This window comes from Phragmites australis, chromosome 18 (assembly GCF_958298935.1).
Source record: "Phragmites australis chromosome 18, lpPhrAust1.1, whole genome shotgun sequence".
Lineage (NCBI taxonomy): Eukaryota > Viridiplantae > Streptophyta > Magnoliopsida > Poales > Poaceae > Phragmites > Phragmites australis.
This window is the reverse complement of record NC_084938.1, coordinates 28406991-28434426: the sequence shown is the minus strand read 5'-3', so window position 1 is coordinate 28434426 and position 27436 is coordinate 28406991. Positions and strand designations below refer to the sequence as shown.

Below are 27436 nucleotides of genomic sequence, written 5' to 3'. Positions count from 1 at the left end.
AATGATCATTTTTTTCGTTATTTTTACTGAAATACTTTCACAAATCCATATGTTATATTTAATTAGTGCTTGAATATGGAATTATTTGAATTGCCACTGATATCCAAGTTACCGCTGTGCTGGTTACTTTTGTCATGATATACATTTTTACAAATTATAAATAGAAGTATATGTATATTACATGAGAGGATATATATAAATTTGGCAATGAATCTACTAATACCAGTTTCACATATATAAGCAGTTTACATTTTTTTTTCTTTTGATATATTGATGGTCAAACCCAGGAATATATGACTTCATGCAGTTAATCTAGAGCAACTTATATTTGTAACAAATGATTAATTGTAACTTGCAAGTGCCAAATTGTTTGCACGGTTGCTCTAATTATCACCAAGACACAAATACATGCAAAATTGCATACAGTTGCAAATTTGCCCTATATACTTGCAAGGACCAGAGAGTGAGATTGGTTGATCTGCTGCTTCTTGCTTGTGAGATCTGTGGTGAAGCACTATGCCGTTGTACATCCATTAATTCACCCCGTGCGAAGGTACTCGTCTTAATTATGACAACCAATAACACTTGGATGTATGTTTTCCTGAGCATTTTATGTTATTCAATATGTGGAACGTAACTAACAAATCATGCATCTTGGTATCTAGCCTTTGTACATATTTAGGTGCATGCCAGGTTTATCTTCAATGTAGCAAAGGTTACTGAAAATTTGCCGATTTGATTTGCGAAAGTTCATCTTTACATATTGAGTAGAGGAAAAAAAACATCAATTGCAGCTTACCCCTGATCAATCTCCTCATGGATGTAGGGCATACCGAAAACCTATAGCAGATGAGAGTATTACGTACTATCCTTTCAAAGGCGATGTGTTAATAAAGCAAAACGAACACGTATTATGATGATGATGCACCTACGATAACTACATGGCTTACGGATCAGATTATAAGATATCACTTTAATTGAACACCACGAAATATTACTCCAAACTGGAAGGACCTAGCTAGCTAGCCAGGACATGCACAAGATCGTTTGATCCTTAAATCAGGCCAGTGATCATCAACATGTGTAGATATGTTACTTCTTGTTTCCGTCGCCGTCCTTGAGCATCTCCTGCAGCACCTGGTCATCCAGGTACTCCAGCTCGATCACCTGCCGGCCGCTTCCTCCTCCTTGCTGCTGCTGCTGATGCCGGGAAGACGACGACCCGCGCACGTAGTTGCGCGCCTCGCCGGGGAAGTTGAGCACGGCGAGCTGCCCGCGCATGGCGTAGGCCGCACGGTCGTACGCCCGCGCGGCCTCCTCGGCCGTGTCGAACGTGCCGAGCCAGACGCGCACGCTCTGCCGGCTGGAGTCGCGGATCTCCGCCGCGAACTTGCCCGACGGGCGGCGTCGCACGCCGCGGTACTTGGTCTCGCCACCGTCCTTCCCCTGGTCATCCCATCCGCCACCCTCCATTAGACCTTACTATATATAATACCGCAGGCACTCCACTACTGGCCAGCAGTGATCGATGAAGATAGTTAGCAGCAAGAGCTAGACCAAGCTAGTTGTAGCTAGAGCTACTAGCCAGCAGCTGTAGTGTGTCGTGTGTGTATGATTGGTTTGTGTTGCTGCTGCTTGTGTTGTGATGACGATGGTGGCGCCGTATTTAAGGTGCATCAGTAGCTAGAGTTTGCTAGTAAGAAGCCCTAATGGAGAAAGGCAGGGAAGGCGATGGAGACAGAGGAAGATGCGGATTCTCGCGGGTGATCGATGGAGCTAGCTAGGTGAGTGGGATTGTGGAAGACGGGGGCCTCCTCTCTTTTCTGCAGCTATGGAAACGTAATTAATTAAGAACAACTAACACTTAATTGAATTAACAATTTCAGTGAATCAGGTCTTTAATGCGTTATACGTGGACGGTCATCATAATATGATCTTTGTTTAATTCCTTTGCCTGCACATTCTCCTCTTGGTTTTCTTCGGAGGTTGAGATATTTCCCTTCGTAGTTATCACGTGGACGTAAATTAAGCATATATAGCCGGTGATGGACAGAATAATCCTCAAGGTATATGATAAAAATATATATGCTATATTTTTAGTTCAGTCTCGTGCTTAAATTGCTAGATTGAATAGTTTATACAAATAGTTTAGCTAGATTGAAATTAATATAGGCCGGGATATGGCCTTGTGGTCATATATATGAGAAATTCTACTATTCGCCATCGAATAGCTATCGATTCTATAATTTGTCATCGAATAAATTCTGTTTACTTCTATATCATCGAATAAATGTTTCAGTTCCTTATATGCCATCAGCTTCCGATACTACCCTATGCTGTACTGTTCATGAACAGTACCCGAGAGTAAAAAAAGTTAAAAAAAATATGTCGCTTTTTGTGCACTCTCTATAATTCATAATCAACCTATTTTAACTGTATTCACCTAAAAATACTGTGTAAAATTCAAACTAAAATTTCTCAAAATTTGCTACTTTTGTAATACTGTGCATTACAAAGAACTCACTTTTTCACCGCGGGAGATAAATTTAGAAATTATTACATCACATTAGAGGAATATTAGTAAATTTTTTCAGATTTTTTTAAATTTTTATGAGGCTTAAAAATTACAAGAAGTTATAAAAGTAGTACATTTTGAAGAATTTTAGTTTGAATTCTATACAGTATTTTTAGGTGAATATAGTTAAAACGGGTTGATTATGAATTATAGAGCATGCACAAAAATCGACATATTTTTTGTGACTTTTTTTATTCTCGGATACTGTTTATAATGAGTTGAACAGTACAGCGGAGGGTAGTATCGGAAGCCGATGGCATATAAGGAATTGAAACATTTATTCAATGTTATAAAAGTAAACAGAATTTATTCGATAACGAATTATAAAATCGGTAGTTATTCAACGACGAATCGTAGAATTTCTCCATATATATTGACTAGTACATAGATTCTCGTAGGTATGGCCTTTGTCGTCATATATAATAGTATAGTGGAATTGAAATAATGGCCGGGATATGGTCCGGTGGATGCTGCGCGTTTCTTTGGGTTCGCACCTGGCCTGGCAGCATGTACAGCAGTTGCACCGTCCAGTGCATTACCAAACAAGCAGCATCTGAATTTCTATAAACCCGGAGGCTACCACCGTTCATCAAAACCTACACTAAATTTAAAAGTTAAACTAACATATTTATCAAAAATATATATTAGTAGTTTTTATAAATGTAATACATCAAGAATCATAATCAAAACAAATTTTGATTGAATTGGATAAGTCACGGGAGAATTGATCTCACTGGAAGGTCCGATGCAAAAGAGTTTGCACTCATCGGATTGTGCATAGAGACTAATAGCCTCACCAGATACTTCGGTGAATAGGACACGAACTCACCTAGTTCGGTGAATAGGGCATAAACTTACCGAAGTATTTCTGACAAAGAGGGAGAATATTAAGGACCTCACCGGATAGTCCGGTGATCTGCACAGGGTAACATCAGAGTATTTCTTGCAGAGAAGAATACAAATGCAAAAGATTGAATATCAACCCACCGGAAGTTCCGGTGCTTAGTTTGTGCACACCGGAGTATAGCACCGTAGTATTTCTTGCAGAGACGACTACAAGTGCTGAAGAATAAAGATCAACTCACCGCATAGTCTGGTGATCACAAAGATAGTTGCATCAGAGTATTTTCAGAGAAAAGAAGAGAAGGTTTATCTCATCGGATGATCCGGTGTGAATAAAATGAATATCGGATGAATGCAACAGAGCATTTTACACAGAGATGCTGTAAAGGCTCAGATGGCTAAACATAACTCATTGGAAGGTCTGATGATGGATTTAAAGGTACACCGGAGTGTTCGGTGTTCATAGAGATTTTGAGTGGAAGTCCAACGACTAGTTTCTGAAGTTGTACTTATCAGATGATAAGGTGTTAGTACTACTGTTCTCACCGGATTATTTGGTGTTAACAGTTTTTCTGAGCCATTAGGAAAACGACTAGTTGACGGGTTTGAGGCTATAAATACCCCTCCACTAAGTCATTTGAAGGTGTGGCATGTTACTGGAGTCTAGAAGAAGCTCATACACACTTAAGAAGATATTCAAGCCACCAAAGTGCTTAAAGTGATTATCCAAGGCAGTTAAGCACAAAATTAGAGAGTGCTTAGGCCTTATAGGCCTAGAGTGAGTTGTAGCTAGGTGTTGCAGCTTGAAGAAGGAATCAAAGAATGATCTTAGCTTGTACCAAGAGGTACGTCGGTGCCTTGGGGTCTTGGTGACTCATCGACATCTTGGGCCTTGGTGGCTTGGAGCCTAAGACAGTGCAAGGGGTGGAGGAGGAAACCCCGTGTGTGGATGTTGCGAGCTACCGCCCACTGGAGGAAGCGGAGCTCTCTTTCGCTTATTCTACTCTTAGTGGTTCTTCATTTTGTACTCCACCATGATCGTCATGTTTATCAGCTGGTTGAATTTGGTGAACGCACGAGTCGAGAGCTTATCCCATATCTTGCTTGATAGCCCATTTATGAAGTGACCTTGTTTCTTAGCGTTGGTGTTAACTTCCTCAGGGGCATACTGATCCAAGTAATTAAACTCTCACCCATAGTCCATCACAAACTTGCCTCTTTGTTTAAGATCCCTGAATTCCCGCCTCTTAATATCCATCACACCCATGCGGATGTGGTAGGTGTGGAAAGCTTCATGGAACTCTGCCCAAGATATGCGTTGATTGGCCTATTGCATGGCAATGAAGTTTGTCCACCATGCCCCGGTTGCTCTTTAAAGTTGGTGCGGCATATAGGGCATTTTCATGGTCCTCGCACCGAATAAGAGCAAGTTTTTGCACAATGGTCCACAACCAATCATCAGCGTCGAGGGGGTCCTCAACGTGAGTGAAGGTGGGAGGATGAGTGCGAAGAAAATCGGAGTAGTTGTCATGATGATTGGCTCCACCTCCGCCATGGGGAGCCATATTTCGAACCAAAGCCTCGAAAGTTGGGTTTGATCCTGATGATTCTGTTCAATTCTCATCAGCACCTCTGCCATAGTCGGCGGCGGGGGTGGGCTCTGTTCACCTGAGCCTTCTGGTTCACCGTTTCCAGAATTATTGCGAGTCCTCATCCTATCATTTATCAATGGTTAGTGATGACAAGGATGTTCTAAAGGGTCGGTACAGACAAAGAATTCTACACAAAAGGATAAACAAAACCAGTAACCAGCAAGTGGAAGAATCATTCCAACTTGATAGTTATGCATGCATGCACAATGAGACATGAAGATGATCATGACCCTGAACTACATGTTAATCACATATCGATAAGTTTACGAATATGTTACACTTAGGGGCACAACGGATTTAAACGTCCAACTGATTTCCCTTATTAACCTAATTTTCTTAATACGGGAGCAGTACTCCTTATGAATATACCCAAACTTAGCCCATGAAAGAAAAGGTGAGTCAGAGATCAAGACTTTTCTATATTAAGGGTGAAGCAATAAGACAAAAACATCTCTAGGATAGAGAAGGAATAAAAAAGAGCAACAATGCTAAGTTTTAGCTTCGGTTAATGAAGTTATCAAATTTTTATTTAACCCACTTACTAACAATGCTATAGTTAGCTCTATCCACCTTAGCTCTGATACCACGCTGTAAGACCCGGCCAAATTACAACTGGCTTAATCGACAATTAAGTTAATTAAAACGGAAGTAATTTCGGCAGTCCTGATATACGCTCAACAAAGCCCAAGATCATAGCATATACCGTTTACAACATAGTTTCATCACAAGATATAAACAGAGTACAAAAGTTCTAACTTTTATTATAGACCTTGTTCCAAGTTTCAGTTTCTACTTAGATCAGAGGTTTCATTACGCAGCGAAAAGATATTAATAAAACAAAAGACCAGTGATATCATTGCCCATAAGGCACCACGGGGACTAACTCAGACATTCGATCTCTACTCCTGGCCATCTCCAGCACCAACATGATAAAAGTAACCATAAACTAGTTCGTTGTTACCTTCATCAACTTAAGGACAGCACCATGAGTACGAAGGTACTCGCAAGACTTACACAATATGGGTATATATATTTTCGACTTTAAGGATAATACATTTAGATGAATAGTAAGAAAAAGCCACAAAAGTTAAGTTGATTTAGCAAAGAATCACTTTAACCAATATAATGACATAAACAACTAGCATTGATTGACAATAAATATAATACTCAATAAAGTAAACTTGCTTAACTCGAATAAGTACCAACACATGCTTTTCTCAGAAGCACAAAAACTTTACATTTCACAAACTGAACGAAACTCTACGATGTTGCCCAATGGACATAAGCATGCTCATAACCGAGAGTGCGGCAATTCAAATTATTCTTACACCCTACAGGGGAGTATATCTTTACCTACACGACTCGGATCTATCCTCTTGGCCCCTGAGACAACCTTTCTTATACCTCAGAACTACCCACTTGTACTTGCCCCTATTGCAACCAATAGGATCTACCCGATTCCTGACATCGACTCCTTATCACATGCATCTATGACATATAGCAAAATCTAACAGGTAACCAACTATTCACCAAAATATATGAGAGATATGATAGATGCTTGTCTGGTGCCTGTCTGATGCTTCCTACGCAACTCATAGAACTCTGGTTAATCGTTTGTGGTTTCAACCACGCGACACTCTGAAGCATCATTTTCTAAATACAGATGGCAATGCATCGTAATGAGTATGATGACATGCCATGAAGGATGCTCCACAGTGTATGATCAAAGTAGAGATGCAATACATCATGACACGAGTGTTAAAGCATTAATGATTTCTTAAGTGAGATTAGTGTTTAATCATTTACTAATTTCCTGAATTAATTAAGCTTAAACAAAACTTAATTCTAATTAGGAAGTTAATTAGGCTTAGCATGAGGGTAAATATTTTTAAAGAACATGACATAAAACATGAAGATTAAATAAATTGGTTTCATCAATTTTGGAGTTACCAATAATTAATTATGGATTAATGAAACTTAAACATATTTCATTAATTAAAGAAATCATCGTACATTTTTCATAGGCAAATTTGTCCATCCAAACTCATCTAAAACCATCTAAGAATTAATTAGAGGTTACCCTTACAGTAGAGACAGCAAATCGATGACGAATTTGGTGAAATCCCTCGAAAACCCTTTCCTTCTCTTTTTTTTTCCCTTCCTTCTTTCTTTCTTTTTTTTCTTTCCTTGCTGCTTCTCTGTTTTCTTGTTCACGGCTGCTTGGCAGACTTGCCTCCTCCTTTGCACCGTCGCCTAGCAGCAGCTAACAGCGGCCGGCGGCACGAGGCGACGACATCGACTGAGCAGGGAGCCAGGGACCCTCGGCCTGCGGTGTCGTCACAGGAGGGCGGACTGGGTGAGCGGTGGCTACGCAGCACAAGAGGAGGCAGCGCAGCAGCAGCCAGCGGCCGGGCCGGTGAACGGCGGCGATCGTCGCACAGGGCAGCGGCGGCGATTTTGGTCCACCACCCCCCCCCCCCCCCGGTTTTTTTAGGGTATTAGTACAATCTCTCTCTCTCACTCTCCAACTGATGGAGAGACTGGCTAGGCTACTAGTCCAAGGCAGCAGCATCTCGTTCGCCTTGCGTTGCTACGTACGTGCGTGTTCGTCAACCACGTCGTCCTTCCCAGGCACCAGCTTCGTCATCCTCTCCGTCTCCATCGTGGGCATCCTCGCCACGTCCCTCCTCCTCCTCGCCTACTACCTCTTCCTCACCCGCTGCGGCCTCTTCTTCTGGGACTCGCTCCCTCCTCAAATAACCACGTCCACGCCCACCGCCACATTGTCTCCGTCACCGTGCAAGAACGCCGTGTGCCTGGCCGAGTTCAGGGACGGCAACATCGACGCTTGGCTCCAAGCCACCGCCATGGCGCCAACTGCCCGCTCTGCAGGGCCGCCCTCTCACCCGGCTGCCTTCACTACCCTCTCCACGTCCTGTGCACCATCGCCGCCGTAGGGCAGGACAGCCGCGGCGCCCATGACATAGTGATAGATATTATTTCCTCGGCCGCCGAGGACGTTGGTCGCGATGAGGAAACATCGGCTGTGCCTCCTGAGAGTCTCCAGGAGGAGGATGGCAAATCAGCAACCGGCCTCGCCGGTTCTCCGGCCGGGAGGAGTAGGATGGCAAATCAGGGGAGAGCAGCACCGCCGCTACCGGCCGATCAAAGGGGTTGCCGAAGCCGGGGCGGGAGCCGGGGCTCCCGAAGCGCCATCCTGCCACTCTAAAGTCTCAACTGCCAGCCGGTCAACCGATTTGTCATTCCTCAACTGTTCATTATTACTACTGGTAGACACACGTACTCAATGTGGTATACATTATTGCTCGGTTTTTTTACTTCTCTCGATAGATTGGTCAATTTTGGACTGAAAGTAGTGCTTTGTCGTCTCCCCGCCCCACGACTCAGGGGTTGTAATCGTCTCTCCTCCTCCTCTACGGGTTAGACTCGCGGGAAGCTTCGTGACCCTAGATTGACTGTATATATAATATTTTAAAATTATAGGTTGTAGTTTTTTGATAATTAATTATTATTAATATGAAACTACGTGTTTAATTTTAAAGACATCGAGTTTCTTTAAAATTTTAGAGTATAAATTGGATTCTTTCAAATTCATTTGGTGTGTTCAATCTGTGATGGTTGATTTGTTTTGGTGTTAATGTATTTTTAAGATTTTCTTTTTTTATTTTCTGAGTTTTTCTGTGCATCAAAAATCATGTTTCTTTATGCCTGACATCTTGTTTTGAATTTTGAGATAATTTGGCCCAGCTCAAATCAACCAAAGAACCAACTGCCAGGCATGGGAAGCTTCGGCACCACTGTTCTCCTTCCATGCCGCATCCTATGCTCATCGTCAACCACGGACGGCGACCATGCCGCCTCCCATACGCTGTCCCCCTCATCCTTATCCTCTCTCTCAGATATCTTTCTTCACAACAGAGCTACCCTCTCTTCTTGCTCGGACTCTCGCTCAACTGAGCTCCTCCGGAGCAGCAACAGCATTCCAGCTCCTGCTCTCTCTCTCTCTCACCATTCACTCAGCCCCACGAGCAGCAAGTCAAACTCGCTGCTGCCTTGCTCAGCCTATCTGCCACCGAGCTGCTGCATGGAGCACCCCTGGAGCCTCTCTCTGTCGTCTGCCGTCACGCTCCAACGAGCCTTTCCACGCTTGCCCTCCCTGTTGCTGTCCAAGTTGGCGGGCTTATGCCCAGCCGATAATTGGACGTCGTCCTCTTGTGTAGCGCCCAGTCCGGCCACCGCCCTCCATGGTCGCTCGCTCTCGCTGACCGTTGGTGGTACCATGCGTCCTGGTGCTCATTGACGCCGTGTTCCTGCTGCTGCTGGCTGGGCTTCGCTGCGCGTTGACAAGTCCTGGCCGCTTAGCTGCATCGCGCTGAAGTCTCGCGACGCCACGCTACCGCATCGTCTTGCAGCACGCCGCCGACCATAGTCTAGCCTCGCTCCACAGTCGGTCCCCCCCCCCCCACCCCAGCTCGAGGATTCCATTGATGAACTCATGCGCACACTCCCACGACTGAGCTTGCTTGCGGCCGCCTTCCTCTAGGTCTGTGGCATCTTCACCGAGCGCCATCGTGGCTATTTTTGCCTCCGCCGGTCACCGTGGCTGCCATCGAAGCACCTCATCAACGACCGGCCGCTCCACAGCTTCTCCAAGCCAACTTACACCATGGAGAGCTCCATCGTGATTCCCTGGATGTAAGGCACGCACCCCTTTGGCCCGGCCCATCACCGGCGCAGTGCTCGCCGAGAACTGAGCGTCGTCGTGCCACCTTACCCGTCGCCGCCCGTGCTCCGATCGGACTCTCCGGCCGAGAAGCCCATGGGCTGGTTCGCCTTCGCATGCTCGACGCGTTGGTGCCATTCTCGGGCTGAGCCACACCGTCTCCCACCGCTGGCGATGCCTCCGGCAAGCCCATGGTCTAACCACTGCTCCTGTGTAGCCCCTGTAGTATTGTTCAATTTTTGCTCAAAATGACTAGGAATTGTATAATTCGTAGTAAAATAAATACAACTCAGAAATATATGAAACCAAGTTTGTTAGTTTCATTTTGTCGTGCTCTGAATGTTAAAAATGTTAAAACTCATGCAATACTTTCCGATAATTAATTAATAAATTAAATGTGCTTCAGCTTATTTAAATCACAGTTAATTAATGGAATATACTAAAAAATGTGAAACCACTTTTATTAGCTTTATCTTGTCAAGAAATAAAGTATAAAAATGCAAGTGCTCAGGAAAATTGCAAAGTAAGTTTGTGATGATTTAAATGTGCTCAATCTTGTTTAAACTCACCATTTAATCGTGGAATGTCTAAATTTTGTGAATCCAATTATAATGATATTTATAAATAGAGTACTTTATAAGAAAAATGTTGTCGATCATGTTAGATCAGTTTGGCCATTGTTTTAGCACATGTTTTGATCTCACATTGTTAAGTTCTAAAAATTGTACATGGATTAATAAAAATAATTTAGGGGTGTGACCACTTCTAAAAATATTTGTTGGTGTAACCTTACACAAGAAAAATACATTTTACTCATACTCCAACTAACACGATTCTTATTGCAAAATTCATGTAAAACCATGTTTTTTACTTTCATGCAGAAATATTTTGTGTTCACTGCTGTGGATTTTATTGGACGAATTTATGTGTGCTTATGGTATTTATCGACCGAGTATTTAGCGTGTAACGTGAGTGCAATCAACGATGAATAACAGAGACCAGAAATATTGCAAAGGTGAGAGGCAAACAATCCCTTGATCATTTTGGACCTAATATTCAAATTTATTTTATGCATTGATTATAAAAATTTATTATGCATGCGTATATGTTTTATGAAACTGTTAATTGGGATAGTAGTCATGACCTAATTGAATCAATGTTAACTCTCTTTGAACTTGTTAACCTTACCATTGTTACCCTAGGCTGTGGGTTGACATGAAAATGTCACATGGGTAGAACCAGACTAAGGTGCGATAGAAATACTTAGCCCGTTGTCTATCGGTAATTTATTTGGTTGTCATATTATCACTTGGGATATAAAAAGATTTGTTAAAATAGTTAAGTTGTTGTGTGAGAAACTTGAGTTGTTCAGATTCGGGCAGGTTTATGTCAATGTGTGTGAGAAGGTGAGCGTCGTCTCACAAAAGAATGTATAGGTGGAGACCTACTCGTGTTGTATGAGGACCGGTATCTTGTACCCGGAACAAAGGGATCAGCACAACCACATGTGCCGGTATAGATGACGTCCTAGCTTATTAACCCGGGTAATTCTACCCTTGCTTCTTGGAGGTTTGGTGTGTATGTGCGGGTAATCCACGATGTGGGTGTATCTGAAGGGACTCCCATGGCTATATGCGTGAGATCAAAGTTTGCCGACACAACGATTAATACCCTCTGGACTAGTGGGACCGCCTCTGGGGTACTTAGTTTAAAAAGTAAAGGAGGGATTAATATTAATTGGGAGGAGCAAGGGTTAGGATTAAACGGTGTAACGGCTTTGTCATGACGCCCTATGTACACCCAACGTGTAGAGCGTACGGTATCGACGGGTACCACCAAAGGGAAGTTCATGTCTTATAGGTAAAGTGTACAAACTCTACAGAGTAATAAATCTATTGGAATAGCCGATCTCGCGGTCAAGAGACCCTTAGGAATGGCTGCATGGTTTAGATTATTTATTTTGGGATGTCGGGTTTTACTTGTAGGCACTAGTGTAAGTATTGTGTATGTCTAGATGGAGAAATGATCTTCATGGTTTGTGGTAGACATGAAGCTGTTGTTGTTCATTTATTTGCTTTGTTATTTGCTTTATGCTCTTTAAAATTACATTGCGAATCTATTATTATGAGTATCTTCCAAATTGTCACTGTATTTATGCAAAAGTTATATATGTTGGCCATCCTTCAATTCAAGCTTCATTTATTGTATCATTGCAATACATATAGCTTGCCTCCTGAAGTTGGTTATTCAGAATAATGCCAGGAAATCAGGAAAACGATGATATTGGGTCTTTCTAGGATTCAACTCCTAGTCGGTTGCCTTTGGGTTGGTTTGAGCACACCCGCTGGATATTTGAATCTATCTTGTTGTATTTTTCTACTGCATACTCTTTTATATTGTAGGTCGATTGGTCCTAATGTTGTAAATTTAACCTAATTAAACATATTCACCTTGTAAAATGTATAGATGTGATATCACTGTTGTAACCGTGTGTACTCGCTACTGATCATGGGACAAGTACAATAGAAACACGGAGTTTCGGGTAATCTAATTACTCGGGGCGTTACAGTGGAACAGTGTGGCTGCATTGGCCTTGGCCCTTGTGTAGGCTGCCCATTACACCTTTTGTGCAGGTTTCAGGGCGGGGAGCTATGAGTGAAAGCTATACTTAACTTGCTGGTGTCAATGTCGTTGACACCCTCGGGCGTCATTCCCTCCCTAGAGGTGGCATTTTCACGTCTCCCTAGCCCTAGATGCTTCTCCGGGTGAAAACCCTATCTAGGTGTCCGGATGAGCGACGGTGGCATCAGTGTCATGTCATTCTTGAACATGTCGCTTCGAGAAGCACCTGCTCTCTTCTATTGGTTTACCCCTACGTCCTCGCTTCGTAGTGGCTCTTCATTCTGGATTGGCACTTCTTGACAGCGATGTGGTCCAATGCGTGCTCCTCTGAAGCAATGTGTTACCGACTTGTGTATCTCTAAGGTGCGGTGTGGAAGCAGGGCTCCGCCGACCGAGTTACGGCATGGGAGAAGGGCTGTGCCGATTGAGTTGTGTGCGATGCAGTTGTTTGGTTGGTTTAGCACACGAGTTGAGTTGGTTGGACTTGTCTGTTTGTCTGGTGATGCTTAGTGTGGGCATCATTCTGTTCGAATCGAAGTTGTCTTGTCGTCTCGGGTTGACAGTTGTTAAGATTTTCAGACCTGGTTTCCCTCGTAAGTAGGGTCAACTCTTTTTTTTTTAATAACATCGGTATCACTGGTGCCGTTCTTTTGAGAGAGAAAAATTGGACTGAACAAGAGTGTATGTAAATTAGCAGCTGTGATGTTGGGTATTTATTTGCCAAATTCCCTGTTGCTCATCATATAATCAAAGAGAAAATTGCGATGCCGATTGCCCGTTGCCAGGAAATTAAAGCGCCAGGAGATGCACAGAAAAGCCTGAAATGCTTCTGTCCCTAGAAAAACACACCAACAAATTGAAGCGTCAGCAGATAGCTCGCAAGATGCATATATAGGCCAAGGATGGCAGGGTGAAAATTTAAACAGACATACATATAGAGGGCTTGTCTGGTTTGTACCCAAATGATGCATTTGAAAGCCAAGTGACAAATTGGCATGCAAAATTCAAGTTAGCTGGCCAAAGTTTGGACCTGAAAATAAACTAGAATACTTGAAAATAAACAAAAGTTGCCAAATTTTAGTAAGTAAAGCTTTGGCCCTTTGGAGGCATCAAAGCAAAGGAGATCTCCATAATTTACTGTCCTGTCATCACTCTGCTGGGCTAAATTGTGTTGGTTGATGAATGAAAGTGCAAACACATAATGGGTTTTCATGGGCCGAGGCTTAATTTGTCAGTTAGACAGGCCTCAATAAAATAAAAAAGCGCATCCATTTCTATTCTATGTTAGGCCTCGTTAACGTTAATTGAGCCCACATACATTAATTTGAAGTGTCTTTTTATCATTCCCTCTTGTGCTTGGTTGCACTTCATTCTTCACACAGCTACAGCACTATACAGACTTTCTACATGGTTTCCATTTCATTCTGCAGAGAACAGGTATTCAGCAATGCATCAGAGATTCAGCGCAAAAGCTGGGATTGCAAGTTACTTCCGTGCGACCTTGTACATCAAATTGTTCGAATTCGACTCCCTCCACACGTTGCCTACACAACACAAACACTCTGTCCACCTCCAAAATTTGTTTATAGTCTAATCCCTACGTTTGGTGAGCCCGCGTTCGCATAGCACATCTCATATATTTTTTATCCTAGCATCGTGTAAAAAAGTTAAACTAAAAGTACTATATTTAGAGTACAAAGTCTTATAAACTAACGAGAACTTATTTAAACTATCCAGATGAGACTAATTCTATCATATCAAAACACTTTGACCACACGGAGCCAAAATCAGAACACTAATAGATCGGGTATTACACTCTCCCACTCCAAAAGACTTTTGCGCTCGAATTCTTCACTCTCGTTACTCTGGAAATAGAATAACACAATTTAAACGAATCTGCAACTTTAGCTGCCAAGTCGCTCCAGGCATTCATGAATCATTATCCATCAAGCCATGGCTGGCAAACACCATGCCAGTAGTGACAGCGACGACTACCATGCATTAGGAATTGAGGATGCCTTGCGTTCAGATTGGCCTAGTCCTAGCATTGAGCCGTCCGTTTAGTTCTCCAGCTCCACGTGTCCGCTGTAAAAAAAAAAAGAAATCAAGCAGATGATTCAAGAAGGATCAGAGAATCACAAACAACGACGACCTGACACACCACCGGGCTACGGAGGTCAGAGGAGCTGCTGTTGATACAGCGAAAATGTGCATGAAACAAATAGGCGTCTGCCTAGTTTTGTCTTGTCCTTTCATGCACGCCCGCGCGTTTCTTGAGCCGTTAAGCAAACACCCAGAAGACGCCAGACCAAATGCAGCTCCTCTTTTCAGTCTCAACATGAGCAGTCAGTCAAAGATACCTGCTCTTCCGGCACGGGTTAATACAGGCGATGCAAGTAGCTTTCTTCACCTGCTTGCTTGCCGCATGGGTTGTGATGGGACACACCGGCCAAAGCTACCTCCTTCCTTAGTCTTCTTTGGCTCTACTTCAATCCTAGCCTTCTCCGTCGCCATCAGAAACAAGGACTAAGATTACGCGTTAGAAATTGAGATTCTTCGGTGATGGGGTTACAGCGTAGCAGATTTGTCTTCAAATAAGCCAAGCATGCTGTCTCTGTCCTAGTATCAAAACTATATACTCTACTAATGGCAATAAGCTAAACAACCGTGTAAAAGTGAGCAATTCACCGGCCACGAGACGGGAAACGACCTGGCCCTGCTGCGACTTGCGTTCCACCGGCAATGGCAGTCGTGGGGGCCTGAGATGTTCCCTGCAGCAAGCTCCTGACGACGTAATCCAACGGTTGGGAAAGGAGTAGCTGGAGAACTGCTTCCTGGATTTCAGCAACGACCAACGGGACACATGCACTTCTTTTCTGCAAGACTTGCCTCACAGGTGGAGCCCTGTATGTTCAGAATCTCTTCTATCTTTTATTTTAAGCAAGCAGATGATAAAAAAAATCGCATGTCTGCCAATGAAGCTTTAATATATAGACTAAATAGTACTCATATAAGCAATATTTAGCAGCTAAGAGGATGATTAATCCCGAATGGGCTAATCAAATGAAGGGCATTCATGAGCAAGACAGAGAAGGCCCTCCTCCTGAGATATGTCTAGCAATCATGCATAAACATGCACTGTGGGGCTGTAAGCTGTCAATCATCTTCACGCTTTCCAAGTCTACCACTAGGTACAAATAATCTTCTATACTCCAGCTAACTAATTTGGTGCATGTTTGCAGTTAACTCTAGCTTAAACTCTTTATATCCACTGCATGCACTACTGTACCCTCTAATACTGACAAATTTGACCGCCGAAACAAAACCCCGTGCAATCAGCTGCACCTGACGTGCACATTTCAATTCAGGCAACAATATTTAATCACAATAATAATTGTTAACTTTTTAATCTACACATAATAGCTGAAGCAGCATTTGATAGTGTTAAGGAAAGGAACAAATAATGAAGTGGCCAGTTGAAAGTTAAAATTATCAACATGGCAAATATTTGAGAATCAAAGGCCAGCAAATTTCATGCTTAGTTCATGTCAAATAGATCATTCCCTTCTATCAGCTTGGACTAGGAAACATGAAAAACAATCAAGTTCATATCACATGTTCTAGTGTTCAGTGTTCTCCCGTAAGAAAAACAGATACAATGCACGTATCAGGCATCTATGCTGATAATGCAAAGATGAAAACATTACAAACTTTTTTCAACATGTTGAGCTCATCCGAAACAAGTGGCAACAGAGGCACGCACTACTCTGATTTTGACTCAGAATCTGATCATTAAGGTTATATATGCATTGCATTGCAGCAAAATTGACATAAAAATTGGCTACAGCAGTAGCCAAAATGGCCACTAACGATTTCATGGATTTCAAAATCAATAATTCCATTGTGATGAGAATTTGTAGATTTTCAAAATGCACAAATATCCTTGCAGCAGCCATGGGCTCTAAGAGAAAAAAACAGAGCGGGACAAACAAACTGGGTATATGAGCTCCTCACTCTCATTTTCAAGCCGGTCATAATTTGTAATCTTTTCTCAGATTAGACAAGTTATCCAGTGAGCCTTTTTTGCTCGAACACGCAGGAGAGCTACGTGTTATTTTATTAAGAAGAAAGAGTGACACAGTTTATAAGGGAAACTAGGTCCAAAAAACAATCCACGGAGATAAGCTCACGCGCAAGACAAAAAAGAAAGAAAGAAACCCCCCCCCCAACCCCTAAACGACCGGACGATGAAAGTATGGGAAGTAACTACAACTCAGCAACCAACGACAAACAACATCCACCAAACAATGCTACACCACAAGCGCTATGCCCAGCTAGCGCTTCGACTAGGACAGTACAACGACTCAACAGGCAGAGCCAAGCTCCCACGCCTGACTACCCGACATGGTTGGCGGCTCCCACTCCAGACCACAAGCAAAGGTGGGTCTTGGGACATCGGAACATAGCAACTACCGCGAAGAGCCGAAGGTGATGCGAAGCCCCGCCGAAGAATAGAACGAAGGGGCCAGAACGACGATGAAGGAAGGAGTGCCCTACAGGGAGTCCTACCAATTGTAACACCAAAGAACCGAGGGATTATTTGAAACGACGCCTTCAGGAACGTAGCGGCAAAGGTACCGTCATCGCTCGTCTAAAAGTCGAACAGGGATTTCACCTGGAGAAATACCAGGGGGAAGTTTCGTCACGGCACCTCTAGAGAGGTTATGACACCCACGAGTGCCACTGTCGTCGACAAGGCAAGATGCTTGTCAAGGCTTTCGCCCTTAGTTCCCCCAAAACACGGCACAACCCATTGAATCCAAGGCTCAATGGGTCGACCGGACCCTGTAAAAACAATCAGCAACACAAAGCATCCGCCAGAAAGATGACCGGAGGCGAAGACCTGGTCCACAGGAACGCAGAACATGGCCGCCAGGGTAGCACCAACATCGTCATGAACGATAGCCGACCACCGCAAGGAGCAAAGTGGGCTACTGACGACCTGACCAGAAGCACGATACAGTAAGGCCAACAAGCCGGGAGGAGAGCCGGAGCAACCCACCGATGGCGGCACCCTGGAGGCCCCACGGCTACATAGCCCGCCAACCCCCGTCGAGCCCGCCTTCCTAGCCATCCGACCTGGAGGCGGCTAGCCGAGGTCGATGGCCAGCAGAGGATCAGAGGGAAGCAAATCCGGCAACGAGCCGCCCTAGACATGCGGCCCGATCGGAAACGTTCGGGCAGCGCCCACACGTCACCATCGGGCCACAGAGAGCGGCAGCACCACCGATAGCAGATTTGACCTTGGGACACCTGGATCCGGCCGGTCGGAGACGAGGGCGGTCGATCCGCCGCCAGAGCGAATGACCAGTGGGGGTGGGGGAAGAAAGGGAAGGAAAGAGCGACGGGGGAGAGGGAAGAGAGGAAACGTGACGCCTGCTGGCTAGGGGATAGAGTTGGGCTGTGGTTGGTGTCGCCCCCGTGTCGCCAGAGCAGGCGACGCGGGGGAGGGTCCACAAAATATTATCCAATCAACCTAATTGTCAGTAATCCAGGTATGTACCTTTCTTATTTTGAAAATAAACATGTTCCACTCAGACAAAGATTTCGCACCGTAGGAATAAGGCTGCCATCCAGGCATTCAGATTAAATGGTTTCACAGGAAAAGAATGAAACCAAACAATCTTAACACTAGCTTTTCACAGTATGTTCAATCTCATCAAATGGTTTGTGTAAGTTAATAGTTCTAATTACTCCAATTTATCATGAATTAGACACGCCTACATTGCCAACTAAACAGTCAACGAAACGGGCAAATGAAAGTCCATCAAAGTTATGGACTCAAATTCCTTCTCTGTTTGAGAAAATAATGCATATGATACTAATGATGCATTAGCGAATTAATCGCGAAAGGTACTTAAAAAATGGCACGTAATCATAAAGTGTCGAGAACAATATTGCTTTAGGATGGTTGCATCTCCTTTACGCCCCAACTCTCCAACCACTTCAACTGGTTCCCTCACAGGGTGGGTCCTTCTCCAGACTCCAAAGACTAGATAATAATACAGTCTGGGGTGGGGAGAGTTGCACGAATCAACAACAGGGGCTGTAGTGATGTAGTACCATGCTATTCCAACAACAGGGGCTGAATGAATGATATGTTGTAATTATTTATTTGGTTCACTTTGCATATTGTTCTTAATTTTTGTATCTTGCCGGTCTGGCACGTACAGGATAGTGAGTACAAAACTACAAAGAGCTAAGAAGTAGAAAGATGCACTTTAATCAAACCAAACCAAAAGAAAGTTGTGCTCATGGACCCTGTAGGCCAATCCACAAATAAGTAGGTGCCAGATCAACTATCAATAAAAGATGCTGATTTACGAGTTGTACATTGAGCTTTCAGATGATGCAGAAAAGAGTTGAATAGTAAAGTCATTTTTTGTGATTATTGATCCAAAAACTTCAAGAAACTGAGAACATTTATGCTCCGTTATAGGGGAAGAAAAGAAACTTCTGTTTACAAGTGATTGCTAGCCTAGTCACTATAAGCAAACAGACATAGCCGACTACAATAACCAGTAACTTAACAGGGATAATAGGAACCAGTAATTTAATAGCGATAATAGGAAACAGCTTTCTCATTCAAATTAAATTAATAGTAACCAGCTAAGAGAAAAGATTGGCACTAAAAAAAACATCATTTATTATGCTTTGTTGGCTCTACAGCACAATTTAGTTGGGAAGAAGAGAATGATAGTAAAGGCTAAATACATGCACTGGTGTGGCAGGTAGTGACTACTGATTGTTTCCTTTCCTTTATATACTTGTGAGTATCTGGAAAGTGGCATACTTGGTGCGGGCAAGATTATTATTGTTGTTGTAATTTGCCAATAAAGTACTGCAAATTCGGATGGAAGAATTGCACCAGTATTAAACATCCGGAATAACGGAAGCACCTCAATTTACATAATCAGCAGTGTGGCCTCCATGAGAAAAATACTAAATAAAGTATCTGATGTTAGTACTATGATAGTTCCAAGACAAACGTAACAGTGATAAGGTCATGAAGCTAACATTTGTGTTAGGGTTCAGGGAGTAGCAGAGTGTATATAATTTAATCACGTGATATGGTAGTACCGAAAATAGCAACTAGAGAGAGTGAATAGACGTCTCAACAAATTTCTTTCAAAATAAGTGACCTCCTATTTATCATCCAACGCACCACAAGAATAAAATGTAACATAAAACACAACGAAAACACAAAGCTCAATCTAAAAGATCCGTCTAGAACAGGAAAAAACTCTAAGAATTCAAAAACTAAACTTGAAGATCCAATCAAATGTGGGTCTCATGGTTGAAATCAAACACTAGGTTCTACAGCAAATCAATTCATAATTCATCCCTACACAAAGTTTGGATAATGAGATGGAAGATTCAAAAAACCAAAGATAAGGTCACCGGTTGAAGAAATTCTCCAAGTTGATGATTTAGAGGCAAGGGGGTTCAAGACCCATGAGTATACACTCGTATGTGATTTTTATACCTCTAGCAATAGAAGAATGACTTCACAAGGTGCTGAAAATTTAGCCCAAAAACTAAAATAAAAATCACAACAAAATATCGAAAATATGCAAACTCGCAAGAGAACCAATAGAGAGAAATTAGAAGGATGAGAAATCAAGTATATGCAAAAACATAGACTTTATTACTCAAAGAGATCATACCTATTTTAAGCTGATTACAAATATTTTTCACTCAAACTCTCACCTAATACATAGGCTAAACACTCATCGTTCATCTCATCTAAAACTCTAGTACAATACTCTCAAATAAGTGGCATAATAGGCTCAAGTGGTTGGTTATTGATCTCCTATAGCTATACCGTTCTATTTATAGGTCTAAAAAATTTAACTCCTAAGTTTCTTAGTTTTTTTTAAAATACTACTCTCTCGTATTACACTTCTACCTACCACCGATGGCATTTTAGTCTATTTTCTTCACCATTCATCGGATGGCCACGACGCATTTACGACTTAGCTTTGCCTCGATACAAGTTTCGCGATGGTGCCACGTACTCTTCCAGTCCTTCCACGGTTTTGAAATCCTAGCACGCTTCTCAAAGCGTGACTAGTCGTCACTTGCTTCCACCTGAAGCAAGCGCTCAAATGATGATGTGTGTCCTCCATCTTGCGATCTTGACCGCCAGCAAGTCTCCCGTTCTCGATCCCTCAGACCGTCTTGTCACTTGCACTGGCATCCACTTCGCTTAATCTTATCAACACGTCATCTTCATCCTCTGTTTTATGCCTTGCGTAACCTTCATGTATACAGTTAGGATCATCCTTGACTCCATCGACCCTCCTTGATCGTCCGACAATAAGCACTTAGCCCCGATCACCCGCCATCGACCACCAAATTGCATCCGTCATCTGCACACCATGAAACAAGCAAACACATATCTCCACACTCCAAAACATCTCCAGGTTAGCAAAAAATCAAAAACTTCAACTCAGAGCTCATCCTGCAGAAAATGCGAACGCTGGATGTTCCGGTGTGTTTTGCTCTGAACACCGGACCATTCAGTGAGTGTAACATTATTTGTTCTAGGAAAATTTTACTCTCTGCAAGAAAAAGTCCGATAAAAGCTTCCGGTGATCTCATGTCCATCACCGGATAATCCGGTGTGTGCCAATCCACTGAACCACCCTCTCTGCAACCTCTTTGCAACAAAAGATTCGGTGCATTCTACGGTGTTCATAATCTCAGCATCGGACTATCCGGCGTACATAATCAAACTTGGTACCAAAAATCTCCTCTCTGCAGAAAATATTCTAGCGCTCTTAAAGTCCATCACCAGACCATCCGGTGTTTGCTTTTATTTCTATTTAAGCACTGAAAATACTCCGATTATACTCTTCGGGGTAGCCATCATACTCATCGGACCTTCTGGTGCATTGATCTCCAATTTCGCCTGAAAAATTGCTCTCTGCAAGAAATAGTCTGGCGAGTATACACTGTCCACACCGGAACTTCTAGTGAACACTGGAACATACAATGTTAACACCAGAACTTCCGGTGTGTATAATTTTTCTACGTACATAGAAGAATTCGCCAATTTCAAATACCGTCAACTCGCAATAGACAATAACAAGAACAAGCATCCACAAACACATGCTAACCAAGTTCAAGACACATCAACTGTTATCAATGCATCATCACATACAAACCAAGATACTTCTCCACTTGATTTCTCAGATTTATCTCATAAACTAAACACAAGCTTCTCAACATGTAGTTAGAGATGACTACAAACTATAATTAATAATGTTGTTTGTCACTTGTTTTTTAACATAATATCTGGCATAAGAGTAAAGTTTAACAAGTACACATGCATTTAGCAATCAATAACAAGTGTTCAGTTCAGTGTTACTTGTTTGTCATTTAACGACTTTGGAAGGAATCTGAAGGAGCATACAGAGTACAGAGTTGGAAATGAAACTTGTAGTCCAGTGGGGAAACCAAGATGAATAAATTATTCCACAGACTAAGCTAATCACAGTAGTCGCTAGTCTCTATAAATAGGAGAGAATGATGACCTGATGATTCATAGCATAAACATCAAGGAGTAAGAATAAGGCCAACAACAGCATCAACAAGAAGACCCAAGATGACAGGGCTTGGCTCACCATGTGGCGCGTGCAAGTTCCTACGCAGGAAGTGCGTCAAGGGGTGTGTCTTTGCCCCATACTTCTGCCATGAGCAAGGGGTTGTGCACTTTGCCGCTATCCATAAGGTATTTGGGGCGAGCAATGCCTCAAAGCTCCTGATGCATATCCCTATAAGTGACCGCTGCGAGGCTGCAGTCACCATGTCATACGAGGCGCAGGCCAGGCTTCAAGATCCAGTATATGGCTGTGTCGCGCACATCTTTTCTCTGCAACAGCAGGTAAGCAGATTCTACATTAGTACTTGTTCCAGAAAAGAAAGTTCTACAAACGTGAGGGGATTAGTTTACATTCATTGAAGAAAGGGGGCAAATCATTCTGGCTGCACCCTTGTAAAAATGTGATATTGTTTGGCAAATGTTGAAAACCATAAGCCTCACAATGAAATAACACACGGGGCAAACTTAAGTAGCTAGAATGAAAAAGTTTTGAAGTATCATAAGAAGATTATGAATAAATAATATTATGGATGCAGCTAAACATTAAGAGTGATGTTATCAAAGACACATCTTCTATCTTATGAGACTTCTTCTTTGCTTCTTTGATAATGCATAGTCTTCTTAGTTCTTCTAAAAGCTCTCTCTATCAAATTAACTCACTGCAGACAATGCAAGGAAATCAAGACTGACAGTGTGCTTTACTTGTGACATTTTATAGGTGGTCAGTCTGCAAGCACAACTGGAGTCTTACAAAGCTCAAGCAACACCAGGGTATGGCGATGGATCTTCGACCTCAAATCCTCAAAAAGAAAACTGTGAAAGATTAACACCTTATATGCAAGACGGGCAGCTCTTTTTCCGCCCAACAATGCTAAACAATTCTTCAGTAAAGAGTGAGAATCAGCTATACTTTACAAATGACTGCTTCACTTCTGCATCAACTCACAATTCCGAAGGTTATGAACAAGATTTATGCATGTTTGACTACAATAACAGCAATCCTTCTTGCACCGTACAAGGGAGTGGGTATCATGACATGGACGACCTTCAGTCGGTAGCCTTTGCCTATCTCAACCAGGCATGACAAGATGTGCATGTGGTAGTTTTTGTACAAGTTCGAACAGTTTTGGTTACAATGACTTGTAGATGTGGATCAAGTTTTCAAGCAAGAGCATTAAATTACTGAAACAAACAGAGTGATGTAGCTATTCTTCTCTGGACATACTTAAAATGTCAAGCTGCATTACCATAGTTTAGGATTGCTAGTTTCTGCAGCCCTTGTTCCCTCAATGAAGTTCAATTGCTTTGACGAATGAGTCTGATTTCAAGAATTGACAAGCGGATTATACGTATGTAAACAGCCTTCCCGAATGCTGAAGTTCTGCAGAAGCATCAAACCGGAGTTGGTTTAACTCATTTACTTCGAGATAAATAAAAAATGTAAGGAAAGAGATGATAAAAGGTACTGCATTTTGGTTTGTTATGTAGAAATCACATGGCAGATTCACTTTAAACGAAGAAAATTATTTTGGTGCTTGTAAAACCCACTAAATTGAACGTTGTTGGGGTCTGGAAGCAAGCATCTTCAGCCATTTCTTATTCTTTTCCATAAGATAGTAATGGTAGTGATAAAGCATTGGTACGACGACTGAAAAACCAAACAAACAATCTCAAACAAAATAATGGGCAACTGAAAGTGGACTCAAGTTTTTTCTGAACAAAGGCTTCACCTGAAAGCTATAACGCCATCTCATGTTGATCTCGTTCATCACATCATTACCCAGCAGCACAATTATGTCTCTTCTTTCCCCAGTCTGTGCACTGTAGACCTTTATCAGCTTAAAGTCATACATTACACTGAATGATCAAAATCAAGAGTAGGGATTAGGGAGTTAGGTCTTGTGGGTCTCTTCTTTAGAGGACGAGGAAGAAAATATCCATAATAACGATGACAGTGCACAAATCACTTTGGATGTCATTTTATAGGTCATATCCCGTGGATTAGCAGTTGCTCTCTATTCTTTCGACAGTGCAAATTTAGTGCTATGGATTAGCAGTTGGTCTTGGATAAACGAGATGAAGAACGATAGAGTGAGTAATACCCAAGGGAGCTGAAAGGCAGGTTCAGTTGATGTAATAACCAACAACACCCTGAACTAAAACCAAAAAGAACACTCCTCCCTTGGATCACAGCAAAGCCAGTACATTCCTGACAGCAACTAACACATGGATTGCCCAAGAATTGAGAGCTGAAGCCTCCACGGATAATACAAGGAGTCAATGAAAAACATACCGCGTTGTCAGACACCGACATTCATTCAATGCCAGACTGACACACTATTCTACTGCTTTATTATATAGCAAATCGCCGAGCAGGAGTTGGACAGCACGGCAAATGCGGGAATCATCAAAGGGATAGCATTGTGGCGGAGGCTCCGGGCCGCCGTCGATCGCCCCCACAGAGTTGAGAGCATAGAAATGGGCCGACCGACAGGTGATGAGCCCAAGAATTACATGGGAAGCCACGGCCCACCCAATATCAGGGGCCCATTCATCTCCGTCCCCTTCTTCGTCTTCGTCTTGCTCCCCAAGGAGGAGACGCAGAGCTTCCATCATTCAGATCTCTCCACCCACCCGCACCCGCACCGGCGAGCAAGGCAGGCAGGCTCCATCTGCTTCTTCTCGCTCCTGACAACTCTTCCGTGAGTCTGTGTATAACTGTAACTTTGCCGGCACAAGTCATTATTCAAGTAATCGCACAGGCATAATCATTCAGAGCATCACTGCCATTGGTCTTGGTCTACTGGTAGTTTTACTTCCTTACTGAAATTTGTCATGTGCGCTCCTTTGTTTTGACTAGCTAGTAAATTACGACCTAAATCTATTTCAAGCAATGAATCAAATCAACAGAGTACCAACTAGCAAGTACATACAGCATGCCACTTTTCTCGGAGAGTAACTTGAAACGTTGCTCTTCTTTTCTTTCCTTAATTGACCATATAGCGGGCTTTGCACAAAAATACCCTTTTGCCATTAACAATCGAAAGAGAAAAGGTTCTCTTACATGCCATTTGGCAAGATTCACAAGATATGAGGCTAGGTAGTCTATAAAAATGTTGTACTGGCTGGCATATGGGTTTTTGCCGAGGCGGGTGCTTCGTGTCGTGAGAATAGTCTATAGTTTCTTTCATGTTTCATGTTCTGTTCCCCACTTTTCTTCAGGTTTGGGGGCTGCTGGCTTCGCGGAGGCCTCCTCCTGATTCGTTGTATACTTTAGCCCATCAGGTTTTTTCTCTTTTTAATATATAATCGGCAGCTCTCCTATCGGTTATGTTTCAAAAAATAAAAATATTGTATTTATACAAAAGTGAGAAAGGAAGAGACATATTTCAAAGTGTATTCGCCCCCAGAAACGCTCCGATGTATACAGTAAAAAACTACTCCGTTGTTCTATATTATGTAGTCATTGCAAGTAATTTCTGATCCAACCCAAATAGTAGATAACTATACTACTTTGGTTGCTACAAAATGGTAACAATGCCTATTTATCCAAAAAAAAATTGCAGGTACTTTCGCAAACACAGAGCTGCTTTATTTGATGGCATTGAAGAAGGTGGGATAAGAGCTGCAGCTTACTCTTCTCGTGAAATTCATGAGCATGAGAACGACCAAGCTATGGACAATTTGCATGATACGGTCAGCACTCTCAAAAGAGTACGTATGCTGTACGCCATATCTTTGGCAGACCAAGTCAGCATTGAGTTGGGAGTTCAACGGACCTGCTAGAACCTTAATATACTACTACAAACAGGAATGCAAAAGGACCAAATTATTGAGTACGATTGATTCGATCGCATTCTAGTATATGTGAACTATTGGCGATGTTTGAAACGGCTTTACTTTAGGTTGACAATAAATGATTTTATGCTGTATCCACACGTAAAAAAGGTTATTTTCTCTAGCTGATAGAAAAACGTAGGACTGAGCAGACAATTGGTAACAAATTACTGAGTTCTGTACTAGTTTTTTAAGATGTCTGCTCAGTTCTGTAGCTTAGCCGGAGAAATAGATTAGCATGCATTTTGGTAACGATACACTAGTACAGATTTCCAGACCGCCGAACTGGTATATGACTCAGTTGTGTACAAATTTTGAACAGATGTTATTTATAGTTTTGCTGCCATGGAGATTGACATGAAATTAACGTTAGTACATGAAATTGCTTGCATGATATATCATCTTCTCATCTGGGATTTATACATACAGATCTTGGAGAAGTACATTTCTGTGTGTTCTACTATCTGGCCTACACGTCTTGTTGATGTTGTTTTAATCTGTAAAGCATCATTCAGTTTTGCGCATCTTGTGAATGTGCTAGAATCTTTACTGTTACGAGTGATTTCTCTGAATCTGTTGTATCTTCAGTTGACTGGCGATATACACGAAGAAGTGGAGAATCATAACCGGATGCTGGACCGCATGGTACTTGTTTCCTTCCTGTAACACGTTATTTTGTTGTCAGTAAAACTCTGATACATTAGAATTTACGGTTCAGGGTAATGATATGGATGCTTCCAGAGGATTTCTTTCTGGAACGGTAGACAAGTTCAAGATGGTAAGTGTCGGAGGATGAACTCCTGTCGCAGGGATCCCGAGAGACCTCTTTTTAGAGATTCGGCCGGGGGATGATCCTGGACGAGTTTGTTTTGGGAAATAAGCGGGAAACGGAAATAAATGCAGTGGCTGGTGGGAGATGATCGTCCTAGTGCGAGAAAGATGGGTGCACCGGGGTTTAGACAGGTTCGGGCCGCACGAGGGCGTAACACCCTACTCCTGTGTAAATGTTATATCTGCCCTTGAAGGAAATTCTTCAAGGGTGTATCTAGTTACAAGAGAGAGAGCCACTTACTGAGAGCTTGAGGCTCTCGTGTTCTAGCTTGGCTTGAGCTGGTTTGAGCGTCTGCGTCCTCTTCTTCCCCCTTTTACGTGTTCTCCATCCTTTCCTTTTATAGACGCGCCGACCTCGACATATCCTGAATGGGAAAGAGGGGATGCGAATGCCAAGGTGCCACGGAGAAACGCGTCATCATTTCGTCTTGGCGAAGTGACAGGGGCGGTGGAGAAATGCGGCGCGCATCCGACCACCCGCCACTGTGGAAGCCCTCGGGCGCCATAAAGGGGGCCCACCGGGCAGCCTCAGAGGTGCCCGGTGCGCCCACCCTGTCTTGTTCTTCTGCCAGGGCAGGGTGGCAGGCGGAGCGCTTCGATTCTAGCAACGTTATCCCGAGGCACCCGGGTGAAACGGGACGGGACCCGTGCATTTAATGGACCCA

General features: G+C 42.8%; 3 protein-coding genes across 3 annotated transcripts; 2 read left to right on the top strand and 1 right to left on the bottom strand.

The window, feature by feature from the left end:
• Positions 1–1092: 1092 nt before the first annotated feature.
• On the bottom strand, positions 1093–1473 carry LOC133898678 (ethylene-responsive transcription factor 14-like). Its single transcript, XM_062339351.1, has one exon. It carries the CDS (start codon positions 1471–1473, stop codon positions 1093–1095), a length of 381 nt encoding a protein of 126 aa, XP_062195335.1.
• Positions 1474–22062: 20589 nt separating this feature from the next.
• LOC133899300 (LOB domain-containing protein 29-like) lies at positions 22063–23594 on the top strand. The gene is made up of 2 exons (XM_062340278.1): positions 22063–22385; positions 22822–23594. The coding sequence occupies exons 1-2, from the start codon at positions 22107–22109 to the stop codon at positions 23185–23187; spliced, it is 645 nt and encodes a 214-aa protein (XP_062196262.1). The 5' UTR covers positions 22063–22106; the 3' UTR covers positions 23188–23594.
• A 2046-nt stretch (positions 23595–25640) lies between these two features.
• On the top strand, positions 25641–26989 carry LOC133898677 (bet1-like SNARE 1-1). The gene is made up of 4 exons (XM_062339350.1): positions 25641–25817; positions 26529–26585; positions 26659–26718; positions 26966–26989. Exons 1-4 carry the CDS (start codon positions 25641–25643, stop codon positions 26987–26989), a joined length of 318 nt encoding a protein of 105 aa, XP_062195334.1.
• Positions 26990–27436: the final 447 nt, after the last annotated feature.